Source organism: Monodelphis domestica, chromosome 1 (assembly GCF_027887165.1).
Source record: "Monodelphis domestica isolate mMonDom1 chromosome 1, mMonDom1.pri, whole genome shotgun sequence".
NCBI classification, from domain to species: domain Eukaryota; kingdom Metazoa; phylum Chordata; class Mammalia; order Didelphimorphia; family Didelphidae; genus Monodelphis; species Monodelphis domestica.
The window spans coordinates 572,506,128-572,525,189 of record NC_077227.1 but is presented as its reverse complement, the minus strand read 5'-3'; the positions used below and the strand labels follow the sequence as shown (position 1 = coordinate 572,525,189).

Sequence of the window (19,062 nt, the reverse complement as noted above, 5' to 3'; positions counted from 1 at the left end):
TGGTTAGTTTGAAAGAATCAGAAAATCAAAGAGTTAAAATTATTTTTAAATGTGAAAGACTAAAATGAAAGAAGATTTTTATATTAACAGGAAAACTTTGGAACTAATCAACATACTGAAAAGTTGGTGAATTTTCTAAACCTAGTAACAAATTTAAGCAAAACACATAAAATGGCATTTTAGTCTAGTTCCTAATGAATTGGCACCTACAAGTTAATTTAATTCCTTTTAAATTTCTATCACCAAAGAAACCAAAATAGCTAAACTGCTTCTTAAGAACCAAAGCCTACCTCAAAGTATATTAGACTGAGTCTGCACTTTGGATTAATATATCACAATACATTTATACAATTATACAACCAGATGTATCTAGAATACAGGGTAGTGAATAGAGAGCTGGCTATGGAGTCTATAAGGCCGGAGTTTAAATTTTGCTTCTAACAAATACAGTAATTCTCTAAGACTATAAGTTTCAGGACAGTTGCCCAGATACCTTGGTAGGAGCTACTTTTCCCTGGGAGTTCCTAACAATGACAACCAAAAAATATCTAATCCATCATTTAAATCAAATCAATAAATATATTTAATGCAATATACTGTGCTAGGTATTAGAGTTCAAAGATGAAACAAGACATAGTTCCTGCCCTCTAAGAACTTGCAATTTAGTAAGGGCAGCAAAGACTAGTAAAAAAAAAATGGATTTTAAGTCAAGACTCCTAAGATAGCATCTTGGCTTTGATTTTTACTAGCTGTGTGACCATAAACTTCATTTCTAAGCCTCAGTTTGATCCTCTATAAAATGGGGAAGAATAATATTTGTACCATCTACCTCATAATCTTATTGATTACATTTTGCAAGTCTTAGAATTAAAGTGCTATATAAATTTTTTACTATTACTAATAATAACTACTATTATCATTAGTGGGATAAGACATTATGAACGTACAATGCAAATTCTACTATGACAAATTCATCCAAGCAGAATGGCCTAAGAAATTCAATAAGGAAAAGATTGTCTCTGGCTGGCAGAAGAAAGGTTTTCATGATATACTAAGATAGTCCCTAACAGAGGAAGGAGTATGTTAGTCTAAATTTTACAAAGTCAGAGTCTAAAGAAGTTCTGAAAAGTAACTTAAGTCTTTGGGAGATGGCAATAGAAGTGACCATCAAGAAACAGTGAAGTCTTCTGGCTGAAGAATTTAAAGCTCACTATCATACAATTGTTTTTTCTTAAATCATTAAAGATTTTCCAAATATATTTTAATTTAAAAATTGGAGCAATCATTGGTTGCCCCCTGAAAAACACAGTTTCAGGCAAGTGGTAGTGTTGGAAGTCAAATGGCAGGGGGTTAAAAACTGAGATTGGGGTGAGGTAGGAGTGATAGTGAAGAAATGGAAGCAACAAGTATCAATGATCATTTCCAGGAGTGTGGTTGGGAAAGAGAGAACAGATAAAAGATGATGGCATGAGACTGATCACTCAGTCAACAATACTTTTTTGTAAGAAGATCTGGACATGTTGGTAGAAACACAAAGCTGCTTATCTGCTCTACCTACCTCACAGGTTTATTGTTTAGATCAAATGAGAGGAAGAATATATACAAGAAAGCACCATATAATTGTAAATTATTACTAGGGAAAGGAACTACAATACCAATTATGCATATAGACAAGAAACTAAACAAAGAATTCTCTTCCCCCTCTAAAAAAATCTACAAAATCCATTCATTCTACCAAAACATGTTAGCATATTTCTATTACATTTGTTCATTTAAAAGATATGATTTAATAGAATAATAATTACTATTTATTCTATATTCCAAATGTAATACAAATAGGATCCAGTCATTATTCAACTCCCCCTTCCTATTCCCCAGCTTCCTTGAATGCCAATGTCAAAATCATAGCAACTCTTCCTATTTTCAGTGTCCAATGGGTTGAACAATTCTCAACAGAAACTACTTTGAGTTCCTAGGGAATAAAATTCCACCACTTGAAACCATCCCAGTAAGAAGACACTTACCCTGCCTTTTTATGGAAGAAGTGACTGCTGTTTTTTTCAAGCTGCTTTTTCTTAGATTACTGCTCACAGAATCTTGAGCCAAAAGTGGACTACTGGTCTGGGTACCTAAAATACAAATGACTAAAAACTTTAGCAATATGTCTGTATGATATACATATAGAAGATCTTAATCCTTGCAGGGACCAAAAAAAAATGCAATGATTCCTGTATAATGCTTGGGTGCTCTTCACATATTTTATGAAAGAAATTAGAATACAGCTTTACATATAGTTTTGAACTTCCTTACCTAACACTGGAATTGAGTGTTTAATAGAAAGGAATTATACGTCAGTATATGAAAATTTCAGGTCAACAAAAAATTTTTAATGCTATCCAGATAATGATATCCAGATAATGCTCCAGATAAAGATGGACTCGGAGTACAAACTGAAGCATATTGTTTTTCTTTTTCTTAGATATTCAAACATGGCTAATAAGAAATTTGTGTGACTTCATATTTGTAATGGGTTTTGTATTTCTTGCCTTCTCAATGGGCATGGGTGAGTGTTGGAAGAGGGAGAGAATCTGATACTTAAATAAAATGGAATGGGAAATTTTTATTTTAAATAAAATTCCATTGATATCTTTCTTTTTAAATCTATCTACATATCCCAATATATGCTCTCTCCCAGAGATCCATCCTTTATAATAAGAAAAAGAGGTAGCAAAATGTCCAGCAATACTAACCAACCCATTAAAAGTATGCAGCTATTTGTGCCTATATAACCCTACCCCACCCTCTAGCTAAATTTAAATGGAAGCAGGCCCCAGACAGAGATGTAGTCTCAGGCTCTATCTCACTGAACAAAATGTCCTAAGCAGCAGGTGAAGTTGGATAACACACCCACTATCTGATAAGAATGGGAAAAGAGAAAAATGTCCTTTTCTAGATAGAGGGAAACCTTTATAGTCCTGCTTTAGCAAACACCATAGAACAGTCCTAATTAGACTTAAAAAAAAAACTTTTTAAGATGCAAAATTTGTCAGAGTTCTACAAGATAGAAAAACATTCAATGACAAGAAAATATCAAGTCAAGGGTAGGGGCAGCTAGGCAACTCAGTGGATTGAGAACAAGGCCTATAGACAGGGAGTCCTGTATTCAAATCTAGACAAGACACTTCCTAGCAATGTGACCCTGAGCAAATCATTTAACCCTCATTTGCCTAGTCCTTATAGCTCTTCTGCCTTGGAACCAATATACAGTACTGATTCTAAGATAGAAGGGAAGGGTTTAAAAAGAAAAAGTCAGTGTTAAAGAATTATTTCAATTATTAGATGTGAATCCACTTCTTGATTTACTCTAAAAAGAACAATTCTTGCAATTTCCCAGAAAATCAAGAGAGTCCATAGGAATATATGAAATAGAGTAAAACAAAAGTCAAAAGCTGCTTCTCACCAGATGCTTCATCCCTTTTCCTCTTCTTTGGCTTAGAGGCAGTGGACTCACAAATCTGTGCTGAAGATTCTGGATGGCAACCTAACTGGGGCACAATAATCCCTTTAAGACCTAGAAAACAGATCTCTAAATTAAAAATCATATTTAAGAGATCCAGTGTGCCCCACTTAAAGAAAACTGAACTCACAAAAATCCAAACCCCCAAAATCTTAATTCAATCTGCTTTAAGGCAGACTTCTTTTAAGTACTGAGCCACCTAACACATAAAAGTGTTTTCTCAACATATGAGAAAGGTCAAGGAGGAAGAGGGAAAGGAGAGTGTGCATAGAAGCTTAAAGATAAAGAGTTAGATGACAATGCCAACTGAACATAAATAAGTTTTGGTTGTTTTTTTCCCAATCACTGAAATATAGTAAGATTGAAGAGTAAAGCAAATATGTCCTTTATCACCACTACTACTTAATAAGAGGACCAAACATATTAAGTGATACAAAAGTTTTATTGTCATTTTACTTTGAAATAAAATTCTATCTCTATTCATTTTTGTCTTATGGAATAAAAAATTATATTACATCAATTGACACATCTTGGCCCTTGAAAGTATTCTTAAATTCCAGTCTTTCTAGTATAAACATTGCACTGGAAATGCTAACTATAGCAATAAGACAAGAAAAAGAAATCAAAAGAATGAGAATGGCAAAGAAAAAATCAAAATGGCTACTTTTGCAGATGATATCATGATTTTAAATTCCTAGAAAATGCTAAGGAGTCAACTTAAAATATTAATTGAAAAAATTAATAAGTGCAGGAAAATTGCAAACTATAAAATAAATCTACATGTCAGCAGCATTCTTGTTATGAAAAAAAGAAGAAAAAAGCCAGAAACAAGAGATAAAAAGACAAATTCCAATTAAGAATAAATAAAATACTCAAGGAATCCATCTCCTAAGAAACAATCAGGAATTACATGAATCCAACTACAAAACCCGCTCTACAGAAATAGGTATAGACCTAAATAGAAAAATAGATAGGCCAATATAATAAATATTGCAATAGTATCTAAATTAATTCACTCAGTGCTAAAAAGAAAATAAGAATCAGTACCAAATCTCAAACCATTTTATAAAGCAGCAATCATCTTAACAATTTAGTACTAGTTAAAAAAAGAGATCAGTCAATGAAACAGATTAGTGACGTTAACATTTAGTACAAACAAATCTAGTGGCCTAGTGTTAGATAGATACAAAGATCTCAGCTACTGAGATGAAGATTCACTATTTGATTCAAACTGCTGGGAAAATTTGGAATGCAGTATGGAAATTGTTTCGTTTAGTCATTTCAGCTGTGTCTAACTTTTTGTGACTCCAATGGGGTTTTCTTGACAAAGATATTTCTTTCTCCAGCTCATTTGAAAAATGAGGAAACTTAAGCAGACAAGATTAAGTTACTTGCCCAGGGTCAAACAGCTAAGTGAGTGTCTGAGGCTGGATTTGAACTCATGAAAATGAGTCTTCTTAACTGACCAGGCACAGCACTCTACTCACTACACCACATAGCTGTCCCTGGAAGAAATTAGTTATATTCCAACATTTCACAATGTATACCAAGATCAACTCCAAATGGATAATGGCTTTAAACATAAAAGGTGGCATCACTAGCAAATTGGAAAAGCAAAGAAAAAATTATCCTTCTGATCTACAAATAGGGAAAAGTACATAACCAAGTAAGGATCAGAAGGATCACAGAAGATAAAATGGTCAAATTTGATTTCATAAAGTTAGAAAGTTTTGCATAAATGGAACCGACAGTTAAAACTGAATGGAAAATAAATGAGGGGGAGAGAGGGGAATCCCTTCAGCAAGCTTCTCTAATAAAATACCTCACATTCAAGATTTACAAAGAACTGATTCAAATCTTAAGAGTAAGAACCATGCTCCAACAAGTAAATGGTTAATGGATATAGCCAGTTTTCAAAGTAAAAAATCTAAGATATTAATAATTGTGTTGAAAAATATTCCAAATCACTAATAATTAAAGAAATGTAAATTACTGAAACTCTGAGGATCCATTTCACAATCATCAGAGATTGGCAATATAAAAGAATAGGAAAATAACCAATGCTGCAAGGAAACAAGCATACTAATGCACTGTTGAAAGAGCTATGAATTGGTGTGGTCATTCTAGAAAGCAGTTTGGAATTATGCCCCCAAAGTCACTCAATTGTTCTTACCCCATAACCCATTACTAAGCACATAGCCCAAAAAAAGGGGAGAAAGAACCCAAAGAGGAAAATGACAAATAGCAGCCCTTTTCCTAGTATAAAAAAACTGTAAAATAAGAGGGTACCCCTCTATTGAGTAATGCTTAAACAAACTATGGTACATGAATGAATGTAATGAAAAATTGTGCCATAAGAAATAACCATAAATGGTTTCAAAGAAAATTAGGAAGAACTTTCACTATGAATTGATAGTGAGTGAACAGAACTAGGAGAACAATTTATAAAACAACATTATAAAAACAAACAACTTTCAAAGATTTTAGAATTTTGATGAATGCAATTTGATGAATGCAAGGACAATTCCAGAGGCCCCAAAATGAAGCACACTATCTCACTTTCCACCAGAGGTAGACTGAAAATGCAGAATGAGACATCAATGTTTAAACATGCTGAACAAGGGAATTTTTGTTTGCATATTTGTGATAAAAGCTTTTCTCTTTTTTAATTGTTCATTTGAGGGAAGGAAAAAGGGAAATATTACTGAAATCAAAATGGATATAAAATCAGAAACTACAAATTGACTTTAGAACTTTTAAGGACCACACAGAGAATAAATGCATTATAGTTTTCTGCATCTTCAAAATCAGAAAAAAACAGGAAGAAAATATAAGTTTCTTGGACTTTTTAAAGACTACTATGAATCAGATGAGAGATTAAAATCTAATCTGTATAATTCATTAGGGGCCATCTTCTTATAGTATGAATCAGTGGTTTGTGACTCTCTGAAGAGTCAATCATAGATTAGGACAAACTAGATGAAACAAATGTCAAAGTAGTCTACCATACTTGTATAGGAGAGAACTTTGCAACTATGTTTACAACCTATTAATCTATCTTATAAAAATGGGCAAGCTCACTCAGCTAGTTTCACTGAGAAATAAATGGCTACATGTGAGAGGCCTCTAGATAGCAATCTACATTATTAAGTTTTTGATAAAAGAAAGTCCTTTATCTTTTAATTTTTCAGCAACTGTTCCTTAAGATTGCAAGATCTCCTTAAAGCACTACCAGGTGCTACTGCTCACTCTTTTTAAGATTCTGGCACTTAATCCACTCAACCATTCCTTCTCATTTTAGAAATAAATATACACATGTGCCAACCCCACCTACCATTGGAATCAAAACTGAGAAATTCAGAGAATTCCTGAGCCAATGTCTCGTCACTGGCAAAGGCACAGATGCATGCAAAGAAGTGAATGCATCTCTGAGCCAGCTCATCCTTGGAGGTATTTGACTTGTTTGATTTCAGAGTCTGGCAGGAGCAGAAGAACCGGCGCTCTGTCATGCTCTTGGCACTGATTTTCTGAACAAAAGATGCATGCAAATACCCTAAGCTGTGCTTCTGGCTGGCTTTGCATTTCACCACCAAAATGTTTTTAGTAATCCTCTGTACCAGTGGGCCAGTAGGTTCTGTGGCCAATTGCCAGATGGTCTGTTTGGTTTCTGGGGAGGCCTGCATTGAGTTCAAGACTGAGCTTTTCAAAGTCAAAGGTGTGGCCTCTGCCTGGCAGTTTATAGCCAACTTGATATGCTGACACTGATTTTCAACAACACCTTGAGTGGCTGCTTTTAAACATGAAGGGACATAACATCGTCCTGAGCTCAGCTGGCTAATGATGGTACCATCAACTGTCTGAATTGTCGTCTCTGAAACACCCAGTTCCACAAAACACCGGTAATCTGGACCCCTGTCTCTCTGTCGTACTGAGTAGATATGCAGATCAGATCCTGTGATTATTTTGACAGCTTCAATGCTGGGCTGCTTTCGTGCTCCATAGCGAAAGATGGTTCCACATGTTTTGTTCTTACAACTCAGTCCTCGGGTTCCATTATATGTGCCACACCGGGGACACTTCCTGATCCCCCTCAAGGTAGCTTTTCCCAAATCAGATAAAAATGCTGGAACTTTAGTCCTCAGCGAGTTTGGTTCCATTTTTCACAGGCCCTAGAAAACACATTAAGTCTATCAACAGAGATATATAATTCATAACAAACTAATAATTTATATGTAATATTAAAGAAAGCATTTACAAAAAAAATCACTCACCGCCTTCCAACTGAAATCCCAAACAAATATCAATTTGAATCTACAAGCAAAATAAAAGGGTAGGAAAATTGTATTTTATATAATCTCTAGGACATCTAACAAAATGTTGGCATTTAATATTCTCAAACTATTAAAAATTTTCTTCAGGATGAGCTTCTACTCTATAAAAAGACCAAGAAGTAGAGAATATCTAGCCTAATCCTTTAGCTTTAACATGCTGTCCTTGAGTAAAGGAAAGGAATGTTTCTTTCCCTTCCAGGGTACCCTAAAACCCCAATCTCAAGGTAGCAATGCTGCTGTTGCACCTGAGTGATGGCAAGACCAAACTGTTTTGTGGATTCACAAGATCTAGGAGGTATTTATCTCATCAGCTTGTGATCACCAGAGAAAACAGGCCAAAACCAACCTGTTCAAGTCGTTGGCACTAACAAAACCAGAGTCTGAAGTTTTAAACTTATGGTGTAACAATGAGGACATTCTGCTTCCTCCTTCTTGACCAACCAATGGCAGGGCACCTAGCTGATGGTTCCAAAGATTAGACAAGGTTCTCATTACATTCCATAGTGAATCAACTTTAGCATAAAATTAACAAAAATGAAAAATGCCTAAAGAACAAATAGCAAAGAAGGAATCCAAATTGTTACAGATAATAGGAAGATATGAGAAGAAAAACTGGTTAGAATGGTAATTGATTATCAAGAAGTTATAAAAAGTACCAACATCACCAGAAAAGAGTTAGCTGATAATACTTGTCAGATAGTTACACTTGCCAATCAAAATAAAAATAACAATATTATAATATTAGTGAAGTACTTTATACCATTCAAAGAAATTAAAGTACATTATCTCATTTAAGCAATGTAATACTGTGAGAAATAGGGAAGTTTACAACAAAGAGTGAAAATGAGACAAAAAGGGTTAAAGTGGCTTTCCAAGATGATATAAGTCATGAACAACATAACTAAATAGAAGGGCAAGTCACAGGTTCTCTTCAGAGAACTAAAGCATTGGTCTGATATTTCCCTCTAAGGCAACAAGAAATCATTTTGTGAGAAACTCAATTATCTTGTCTTAAAATATTCACAATAAGAATAAGTAAACAAATCACTATAAAAATGACTCTTGCTTATTTGGCAACATCTGTTGTATATATGAGAAAATAATGAGAACACAAGATTCTCCAAACTATGTCAACATTTACTTTGACACTGGAAACTAAAAAGCAAAGGTAGATAACAGTGGAGAATAGATGGCTATAATGGAAATATGGTTTGTAAAGAAACCAAAGGACTCAAAATCCTCATGCTTATATTTCATACAATGAATCAACCCATCAGAGAGGATGCACTCAGTTCTGTTCTCATGGAAAGAACTTTCTCCTAAAGTCATGTTTCCATGGAATGAATTAATAAATTGATAGGGTATGCTAGATAACAGATAAACTGTTTTGAAGGAGTTAACCTCTATTTCCATGATATTAAAAGTCATCAGCATCATCAAATTTTTAAAAGATGGGCTAGTCATATGACACATGTGAAAAATAATAGCCGTGTTGTAATGATAACTACAAAATATGAAAAGAACTGGAGAAAAGCCTCAAACATTTAAGATAGCTCCTCTGTGGAAGATTAATTTAAAAAACAAACAAACATAGACAAGAATGGCATAGTCAGCTAACAAAAGCATTTGTAAGAAAGGGTGAATAAGATCTAACATGTAATAGTAAAGGGAAATTGTCATAGATAAAAAGGCAGATTCACTGTAATAAAAAGTTCCTAAAGGATACACTATATTCTATCTAATAATTATGCTGTTTGTATAGAATTTTCAAACTCAATATACTTTTATAACCTGTATCTTATTATCTTCACATGATTTAGTGGAAAGGCTACTATACGATTCAGAAGACCTAAATTCTTATCTCCTCTCCTACTAATTAGTATGGGATCTTAGGTAAGTCACTTTAATGATCTGAGTCTCAACTCATTTTTGTAAAATGAGATTATTATCTATACTAACTACCCCAAGGGATGCCTGAGGACTGAGAGAAACTAATAATATTCCAAATTTCTATAACATTTTAAGGTTTACAAAGCATGTTTCTCCCAGCAATCTTGTAAGATAAGTAGTGGTAAGTAGTCTTATAATCCCATTTTATTTATTTATTTGTTTTTTAAGCCTTTACCTTCCATCTTGGAATCAATACTGTGTATTGGTTCCAAGGCAGAAGAGTGGTAAGGGCTAGACAATGGGGGTCAAGTGACTTGCCCAGGGTCACAAAGCTGGGAAGTGTCTGAGTCTAGATTTGAAACCAGGACCTCCTGTCTCTAGGCCTAGCTCTCAATCCACTGAGCTACCCAGATGTCCCCTAACCCCCATTTTATAAAGGAGAAAGAAAGGGGAAAAAGAGAAAAGAGGCTTAGAGAGCTTCAGTGATTTACCTTGATTTACTGATAAGAACCTGAAGTCAAACCCAGGCCTTTTATTTCTAAGACCTGTGCTGTTTTCACTAGACCACAACACAAGAAAGAAATAGGAAAAGTAGAAGTCATTCTATCAGAATAAAGCATTATCTCTACCATAGAAGATAGCGATAGGTCACATTTTCACCGACCTTTATGATTTACAAAGCACTTTGCACTTAGTTAACCTTCATAATTCTAGGATATAGTCAACTGAAGTCTCAAATATTAGCTCCATTTTACAAGTGAGGAAAGTTAATTTCAGAGAGGTTCTGATCTGCCTAAATCATAGAAACAGTAAAAAATATGCAAAACAAAAATTCAGCAACCCTGTGTGTATACACACATGTGTATAAAGCCAATGATTCAATGTTTTCTTCTCAGTTTTCATTCTTCACTTATTAAATATTTGACACTGCTGACCACTCCTACTCCTCTTAGATATTCTCTCCTACAATAAAATAATATAAGATTTGACATCAAAAGGGTTGTAATCTGAGTCCTGGCATAGCTTCTTAGTAGTGTGGCATGTTCTTAGTGAAGAAGTATACTACCTCTCTGGGTCAAAGTTTCTTCATGTTAAAAATGAAGGAGTTGGAATAGGTGACTGATCTCTTCTAGCTCTAAGTCTACAATATTTTCATCTTCTTTGCATTTTAGTACCACTGTTTTCTCTCTTAATTCTCATCCTGTTTGGTCTTTGAAGCCTCCTTTGCTTATAATCCATATCCTGCTCCCAAGATATATCCCTGGATTTTATACTGAGTCCTCTTCTCTCTTTATACTCTTTTTCTTAGTCGTTTCTACAGCTCCCATTTGTTCAAATATCTCTATGTATGGATGATTCTATTCCTGAGCTCCAGATCCATATCACCAGGCATTTCAATTTAAACAAGCCCAAAAGAGAACTATATTTTCTCTGAAAACCTTACTTCCCAATTTTTCTAATTCTAATTAACCCAAGTAAGCAACATAGGGATTATCTTTATTCTCCCTTTGTACTCTGATCTATTGCTGAGTCTTATTGATTCTACCTCCAAATATCTAATAACCATCCATTCCTCTTTACTCATAAAGTTCAGGCTCAAAACTTTTTGCTGGCACTATTGTTTGTCTCCTATGGGTCTTCCCTCTCTCCAATCTATCCTTCACAAAGCTGCATAACTGGCATTACTAAAGTATAAGTCTATGTTCCTTCAATGTCCAAAGTGGCTCCTGTGACTTCCTCTTGCCTCCAAAATGAAATAACTCCTCTGTTTAGCATTTAAAACCATGACTTAAAAATTAAAGCTATAAAGCCTATTTTTAATACATAAAAAAAATCATTTCCCAAACAAATTATTGGAAGTCACAAGATTCATGGGATTGGTTCCCCATAAACAAAAGAAAAATCAGTGAACTGAACCACCAAGTTTTATTTAATAATTTATTTTGTGGTTTTCACATTTATCTTTAAATAAGTTTTAAAAGCAAAATTCATCATAAAAAATACTCTACATAAAAATACTATTTTTAGCCACAATAAAGTGTGGCTAGACTTCAAAAAGTTTTCCTAATTCTTATTAGATGTTTATCTGCTATTGTGTATCTTTTAAAATATAAGAACCATCACTCAAGCATAATAAAATGTTCACTTTGTAGAAGTTTGTACTTCTAAAAAATACAGGCTGTTCTTTTTCATTCTTCCAGGGATAAAGGGAAAACAGTATCAGTATACAAATCATCAAATGATTATAATCACAAGTCACTTTGAAAATTGTAATAAAAATAAAGATTATGCTACATGTTTCTTCATCTTAAAATGCTCAGAAGAAAGCATTTTATTAAATGCACATGACTGTGTAGGTTATAATTTTTGTGTAGATAATATTCCTTAGATGACAGACAGTCCTTTAGAGGGTACTTTTAACCTTTGTAGGAGCTGCTAGAACTTCAGTTCCACTAGCATTGTCCTTAAAGATCACCTCTAAACTATGATCAAACACTTCAGGAGTTTGGTTCTCATTTCACTATAGATACACTTGTTTCCATCTTAAAATAACAAACGATATATTTTATTGGGAGTATTCAATTATTATAATACTGATTTGGAACATAGGACATATAGATAGCAAAAAGGAAATTCTTTTACAAAATACTATTTACTCAGAGTTCTCAGCTATATGGCATTTTACCCCATTAGCTATCAGTTTTGTAGATACTTGTCCTTCTGTAAAAATCAAACTGAAATGAAGCGTTCTCCAAATCCGTTTCTGATGTTTGTTTTTAAATGAATACTGAAATCTAGGATCTGGTTTTGTATCCTAAGTCAATTACATACTACTACCACAGCCCCCAGCGTATAAGTCACTAATTTTCTGTAGCTGTTTTCTGATATGTGCAAAATGATAAGTGGTGCCTTCTAAATATATGATCCTATCCGATAACTGGTAGTTGTGACTGCGCCTTAAACGGCAGAATTTACATATATTAAATTCTAGAAATGCTAGATATCATAATCATCATCTTTGGGGTTCAAAAAGCACATTCCTCACAACAAACCTGAAGAGATGCCAATAAGGGGAATTATCAGCCCTTGCCACAGAGGCAGCAACTAAGGCTAAGGAGGTTGAGCTCCGTGCCTGGATCGCACAGGTGGTTAACGAGGGAGGTAGGCATGCATAGCTCACAGCCCTGGTCCCGAAGGTACCACCTCTGCCTCCCCCTGGGTCACCCTTGCCCCGCCTGAACCAAGGCAAAAGGTGAGGAGTAGAAAGAGCCCTGAACCTGGAATCGAAAAACCGAATATTAACTATGCCACCAATTAACCATACGACTACCTGAGAAAATCCCACTTAATCCCTGACCCTCTCCCCGTGCCTCAAGTTTCCTCTGCCGCCCAATGAAGGGGTTACTTTGGATCATCTCTAAGGTCCCTTCCAGGTCTGACAATCTTCGATTCAGCTGCTGTGGCTCAGGTGGAAATGAGCTCCCCGTCAGCCTCCTCCCTGGGAATGGACCCTCATGGCACCCACCTCACGGCCTCCCCCGGCCCCAGGCCCGCCTTTCCTCCAGCCCTGACCGCCTGGTCTCCATCCCGTCTGGGCGTGACTGACTCGGGCAGTTCCCCAGAGCCTCGCCGCCCCCAGCGGACGGCTGTCTCCCGGCATCCTCCGCGTCCTTATACGTCACTTCCGTTCCCTGTCAGGCTAACGGAGCGGCGATACCTGTCTTGCTTGGTTCTTTTCCTCAATGCCAAGCGCCCATGCTTCGGTTCAGCTATGTGGCAGTTGTCTGCATCCCGACAAACTCCCCCCTCCTGACGCGCCACACAGCTCACACATACCTGTTTTAGCTGCTTCAGTCCACAGCTTTGACCTAGTCTCAGGCTGATGCCAAACCCTTAGCCGAGACCCTCGTCCATGACTTTTTACAAGTAGTCGCCAACCGACAACTGTAACAATTACGATTGGCCGAGAAGCTCCCACGTGAAGAATTACGCAAGCCTCATTTCCCCCGCCCCAAGGACCCGCGGGAATTGTAGTTTTTCCTTTCCGGATTCAATTACACTCCATAAAGATTTTAAGAGGGCTCTACCCTGAGTAAAAGGGGTAGGGTAGTGGATGCTGGAAGTAAAACAAACACCTATACCCCACAGTCATTGGCTTAAATATTTGAGATATTCGTTTTATCTTCGTCTTCTCATGCAGAATTGAACCCGAACTTAAGGGTAAAATTTATCAGATACAGAGTAGCCTGACGGTTTTGATACTTTTAATTTTATAGTGGATATGCCCAATATTGTCTTCGGACAACACATTTAACTATATAAAAGGGTTTTTCACCCTACGAATATTTTTGATATGCAAAAAATCCGTGCTCTGGGCGAGGATGTTTCACCACTTGACCTGTAAAATGAAAAATAGGGAAGCCAAGAGAAACTAATCTGGTATACTTCTCTAAAAGGAAACCATACAGAGCCTCCATGGAATCCTGTACATCAAGGAAACCACGAGCAATAATGGCAGCAGGTTCCTAGCCTTAGCTTGTAGACTTCAGAGGTGGCAGAGCTAATGGAGTTTCAAAACCAAACAGAATTCTAAGAAAAAATAACAAGCTGGAGATGAGCAGCAAGGGAAGCCAGACCCATCATGTGGACGAACCAACTCGGGGTATGTCCTTTATTGGTACTAGACATTATGTATGTGTAGTATGCATACATATCTAGGAGAGGAGGGTGAACAAATACTGTCCCAAAGTACTTTTCTCTTGCCGAGGGGCATTATATACAGTATTACAGTTTAAAGGACTGCATAGGAGGGTAGGGCTGGCATACAAACCGAGTGCTTTCCTTTGGGGAAGGATGCCCTTGAGAGCAGAGCCTAGGGTTCCAGGGAAGACTCGCCATAGTACTTACTGTCTTGGTCATTGAAGAGTTTGGGTATACATAACGACATAACAGGGGGCAAGTCATTTAACCCCAATGCCTAGATCTTACCGCTTCTCTACCTTAGAATCGTTTCTAAGACAGAAGCATTTAAGAGTTTGCATGCGTGTCTTGCTTACTTTTTAAAATCAGGTTAAATAAACATCATATATTCTGTCGTTAATCTGAGCATTTGCATGTGGAGTTCACATTCAGTACCTTTTCTTGATATGTCAAATTCTGAGTTCAGGGAAAAAAAAATACTTGGTAAGAATACTCCAATATTGAACCCAAATCAACCCTTTTAAAAGCCAGCAATATAGTTCTGAGGCACAGATTCTAACTTGATACTTGCTAGACCATGCGAAATAAGGTATTTGGCTAAGATGGTCCCCTGCCTTCATGGAAGTTATTTATTCCATGGTTTTAACTCAACTTGGCACATGTCTTACATACAGTAAACAACGTTCCATGTATTGCTCTTGGATTTCAGTCGAAGAGACAAAGACAAAAATATAGATGACTGCAATTCAATTTTACACAACTGCATTAAATGCCAGTTATCCAAGTAAAAAGGCTTAACTCTCCACTTCTCCTGACCACTAAGGATTGGCGAGTGAGTGGCAGGTTACTTTTCCAACAAGTATTTGGCCTCCCATTGAAAAGAAATAGACCTTCCACGGAGAAAGATCCAAATACATCCAAATCATTATAAAATATTTGTCCGCTAACTTTACACATGAAGAAACAAGTTGAGAGAGGAACTGGGTTACAAAGTTTCTTGATGACCATCCGAATAATTACCCTATATTCCTTGAGACGAAATTTCACCCTTGCCTATATATGCTGACTAAGTGAATTTTTGGGACCTTTAGAACTAATTTTGGATCATGACTCTGAATCCATTTTCATATCATGTAAAATAAAATGAACGATTTAGATGATCTAAGCTTCTTTCCATTTCTAATTGAGTCGGTCACTAGATTGGAGCAATTCCTGCTTTACCATAATTTTGTACTGTAGTATTTTGACATTTCACTTAACCTTCATGTGCCATTATGCCAAAAATGCCATTTTCTTACCAAGCTTATTTGATGAAGAGATAATTGTATAGTTAGAAGACTTACTATGTGACAATGGACTTCAAGCTCTGCACTTCTCTTGCTCAATCATAAAATGGGGAGATTAATGCTTGCACTATTTATCGCAGTTGTTTTTACTGCTTTATTGTGGAAGCATTTTGGTATTTTTATCAAAAGAAATTTAATCGAAGGTGTAAAATTTACATAGTCACAAACTATGCTGAAATATCACAATCATTTAGAATGTTTAAAGAAAACAAGAACTGCACAGGATAGGTTGAATAGTCTGACCTTTAGCTTTTTCCAACTGTATGAAAATGACTTTCATGGGGAATACAATCTGTCAGTGAAATAAAGAGCCACACTGGCAGAATCACAGATCCTAGAAGCAATTAAATATTGAAGGACCAAAGCAACCATACATTTAAGCTTTATTAGCTTTGTTTGGAAGAGACCACAGAAGGATATAAGTTGGAAAAAGACACCATTTAGTTTCCTAATCCAACCTTGCAGTGTCTGATGGTAACATTTCTACATTCCTGATATGTAATTATCTAGCAATTGTCTCTTCATTGTGTCACATTCCTTCATACCCATCTATTAAAGCCCAATTCAAATGCCACTTGGTCGATGATGCCTTCTAGATTTTGTCAGTAATAATCTTTCAACCTTATAGACTTCAAACAGCATTGATTCTTGTCATGCATTGTTTTTTCTGAAATGCATTTAGGAAAAAAAAAAACACTATACTGCTTTTGAAATCTCAGACTGTTTCCTTATGTCAATTCCAATGGATATAGTCCCCCACTGCTATTATTTGACAAATACACAATTCCTAAAAACAAAACTAGGTAATCCCAAAGATAGGCTGTATGTTATTAACAACTTCTGAACAATAATTTGTGTAAGAATTGCTTGTGATAGCCAAGAAACATGACTAAAAACAGGATGGCTCAGTCACATAGAGCAGCATATATGTGGACAGAGCCCAAATACTGTACTGTTGTTCAATTAATATAAAAAGTCTTATGCACTGGGTAGATCCTCTGTGGAGGATCTGTAGGAGGGCAAAGGCAAAAATCACACATAATGAAATGGGGTGGATGAAATGTGATCTGCATTAGCAAAGGGAATATCTACATCAATTTATTTTAAAAGTATTTGTCAGGCCCTAAGGATCATGAGAATTGCACATTGCTCTACACACAACATAATAAAACGATAAAGAATCAAACATTTTCCAATGAAATTTCACTATCTCCTAGTATAGCACATTATTCTGCAGTTTTAAGGATCATTTTGTTTTTAAATTGAATCAAAATTCATCTGCCTAAAATATCTATATGCTATTTTTCAAATATCTGGAGACAGCTATCATCTTTCCCTCAAGTTGTATATTCTTGATTGCTTCCATTAAACCTTGAATGCCACTTCAGTTCTTTCAACCTCCTAATCACTCTTCTGAATGTGCTCTAATTTATTAATGTCCCTCTTTAAAAAGTGCTAGCAGCTCTCCTAATCCCATCCCACATCAACAACTTTGGGACCAGGACTCAACTGTAGTAAATGGTTAAAAGGCTTAATTGAATGACTCCATGTATTCACTTATAGTTATTCAAGAGGAACACCCCAAATTTCCAAATCCTCATCCCTTTTCCAAATAATTTCCATGGGACACCAATGTACCTGAATTCAAGAAGAATTGTTATCAAGTCAATAATAATCTTGACAAACAATAGGGAATAAAATCTCAAATTAAACCCTTAACTTTTATTAGGAAACTAAGCATTAATAAAATTGCTTATCAGCTATCTCCTTCCATCTTTCCCATATCTGAATTAAAATTTTGTTGCTATTATTCTCAAAAAAGACCTAGTCAGCATCCATGTTCCAACTTTACTTTTATAGGTTTCTTTTTTTAGATGAAATTTTTTATGTATAAAATTTTGTTTTAAAATATTAAAATAATTATTAAGTAACAGTTTTAATTGTTAAGAGATTATAATATTGTAAACCTCTTTAAAAAGATTTTACAACACTGTAGGTTCTGGAAATACCAGTCTAGGGACCTTCTTATTGAAAATTTCCCCATAGCAAGCAATGGAAATCAAGTCTCTCTTGTCATTAGTTCTTTTGTATCTTCTTCAGTTGCCATATCAATGGCAAAGCTTCACTTTAGACTCTATTATACAAGCTTGGCATATATATTTGAAAGAACCAATCCTTATTTGCAGCAAATCTTTATAGTATAATTTCTCATCGTTATTCAATTTTATGGGAAATATTGAAGAAACTCAAATGTGAACAAAGCTGGATTTGAACCTGAATCCAAATTCAAACATCTCTGCATTTCCAAAAACAAATCCTTCATACCTTAGATACTAAGTCTAATATTAAAATGGGTTTTAACCATGACAAGCGGTGACTTCTGTCCATGTATCATCTATTTTTATGGAATAAATATAACAAGAAAACAATAACATTTTTAAAAACTTACTAGAAATAAAATGAGTGTTTGTGGAACTGTCAACTGTCTTTCAAAGTATTTTTCCTTGGAAAGTCATACACTTAACTGATTCAAATAAGTTGCCACTGATACAAGCTATTTATATATGACCATGCGGGAGGCAATTCTCTAAGAAAGCATAGTTCTTTTAAGTTACAGGTTAATTGCCAATCTATATCAGCACAGGGCATTTCCCACAATGCTGAAAACTGATCTAGGGGAAAAAAAACACTGACAATACTCAAGACATTTTTTAATAATTTCAGAGTTTACCAGGCACATAATTTTTTAAAAATTCAGTAATATTACTTGATTACAGTTCATCTTTCCTCTCCTGATTTTTGTCTCCTTTCCTAGATCCTTAATGAGCCAGTATGGAAGTTGGAAGAACCCAACATCAGGAATCGGAGGACAAAAACCACTTGTTTGCTGCTGATCAGTTCTAAGTGATAACATGATTAAAATTAAAATTAGTTGATCCTCCAAGTTGCCTAGTATGTATGTAAAATCCACTTTAAGTTACAGCTAACTTTTGATTAAGAGAAACTAAACCAAGGGGGGCTTGGGATCTCAACTGTGGAATTACTAAAGTTTTTAAGGCAAAATAATAGTAATGCTCTGATGTCAGCCAAACTTTTTAAATGAGTCATTTCTGTGATTTTTGTTTTACCTTATTAGAAGTTGTCTTTAAACTTAAGATTTGCTTGCTATAGTCTATCAATTCAACCTTAACAAAAATCTATTCTTTGAAGCTAACCATTTGTGATACTCTACCCAAACAGAAGCTAACAAATGAACATCAAATGTGGCAACTTAGCT

At 35.4% G+C, this 19,062-nt stretch overlaps 1 protein-coding gene and 1 long non-coding RNA gene across 16 annotated transcripts in view; one reads left to right on the top strand and one right to left on the bottom strand.

Annotated features, from left to right (window-relative positions):
* The window catches only part of C1H2orf42 (chromosome 1 C2orf42 homolog), a 48,484-nt gene extending 34,805 nt beyond the window's left edge, over positions 1-13,679 (bottom strand). For 2 of the 15 annotated variants that reach the window (XM_007476300.3, XM_056813467.1), the window contains exons 1-4: positions 13,576-13,679; positions 6,852-7,686; positions 3,461-3,571; positions 2,025-2,129 (exon numbers count right to left, since the gene is read on the bottom strand). In XM_007476300.3, coding sequence (XP_007476362.1) covers positions 2,025-2,129; positions 3,461-3,571; positions 6,852-7,674 — 1,039 coding nt within the window. In that variant the 5' untranslated portion in view covers positions 7,675-7,686; positions 13,576-13,679. Of the gene's footprint in view, positions 1-2,024; positions 2,130-3,460; positions 3,572-6,851; positions 7,687-7,788; positions 8,334-13,264; positions 13,424-13,575 lie in introns of those variants that run through there. The other 13 variants (XM_056813465.1, XM_007476301.3, XM_056813469.1 and 10 more) reach the window with 13 other exon arrangements.
* Positions 13,680-13,706: 27 nt separating this feature from the next.
* Positions 13,707-18,729, top strand: LOC103106007 (uncharacterized). The gene is made up of 2 exons (XR_458885.3): positions 13,707-14,401; positions 18,601-18,729. It is a non-coding gene; the product is annotated as an uncharacterized LOC103106007 (long non-coding RNA).
* The last annotated feature ends 333 nt before the right edge of the window (positions 18,730-19,062 follow it).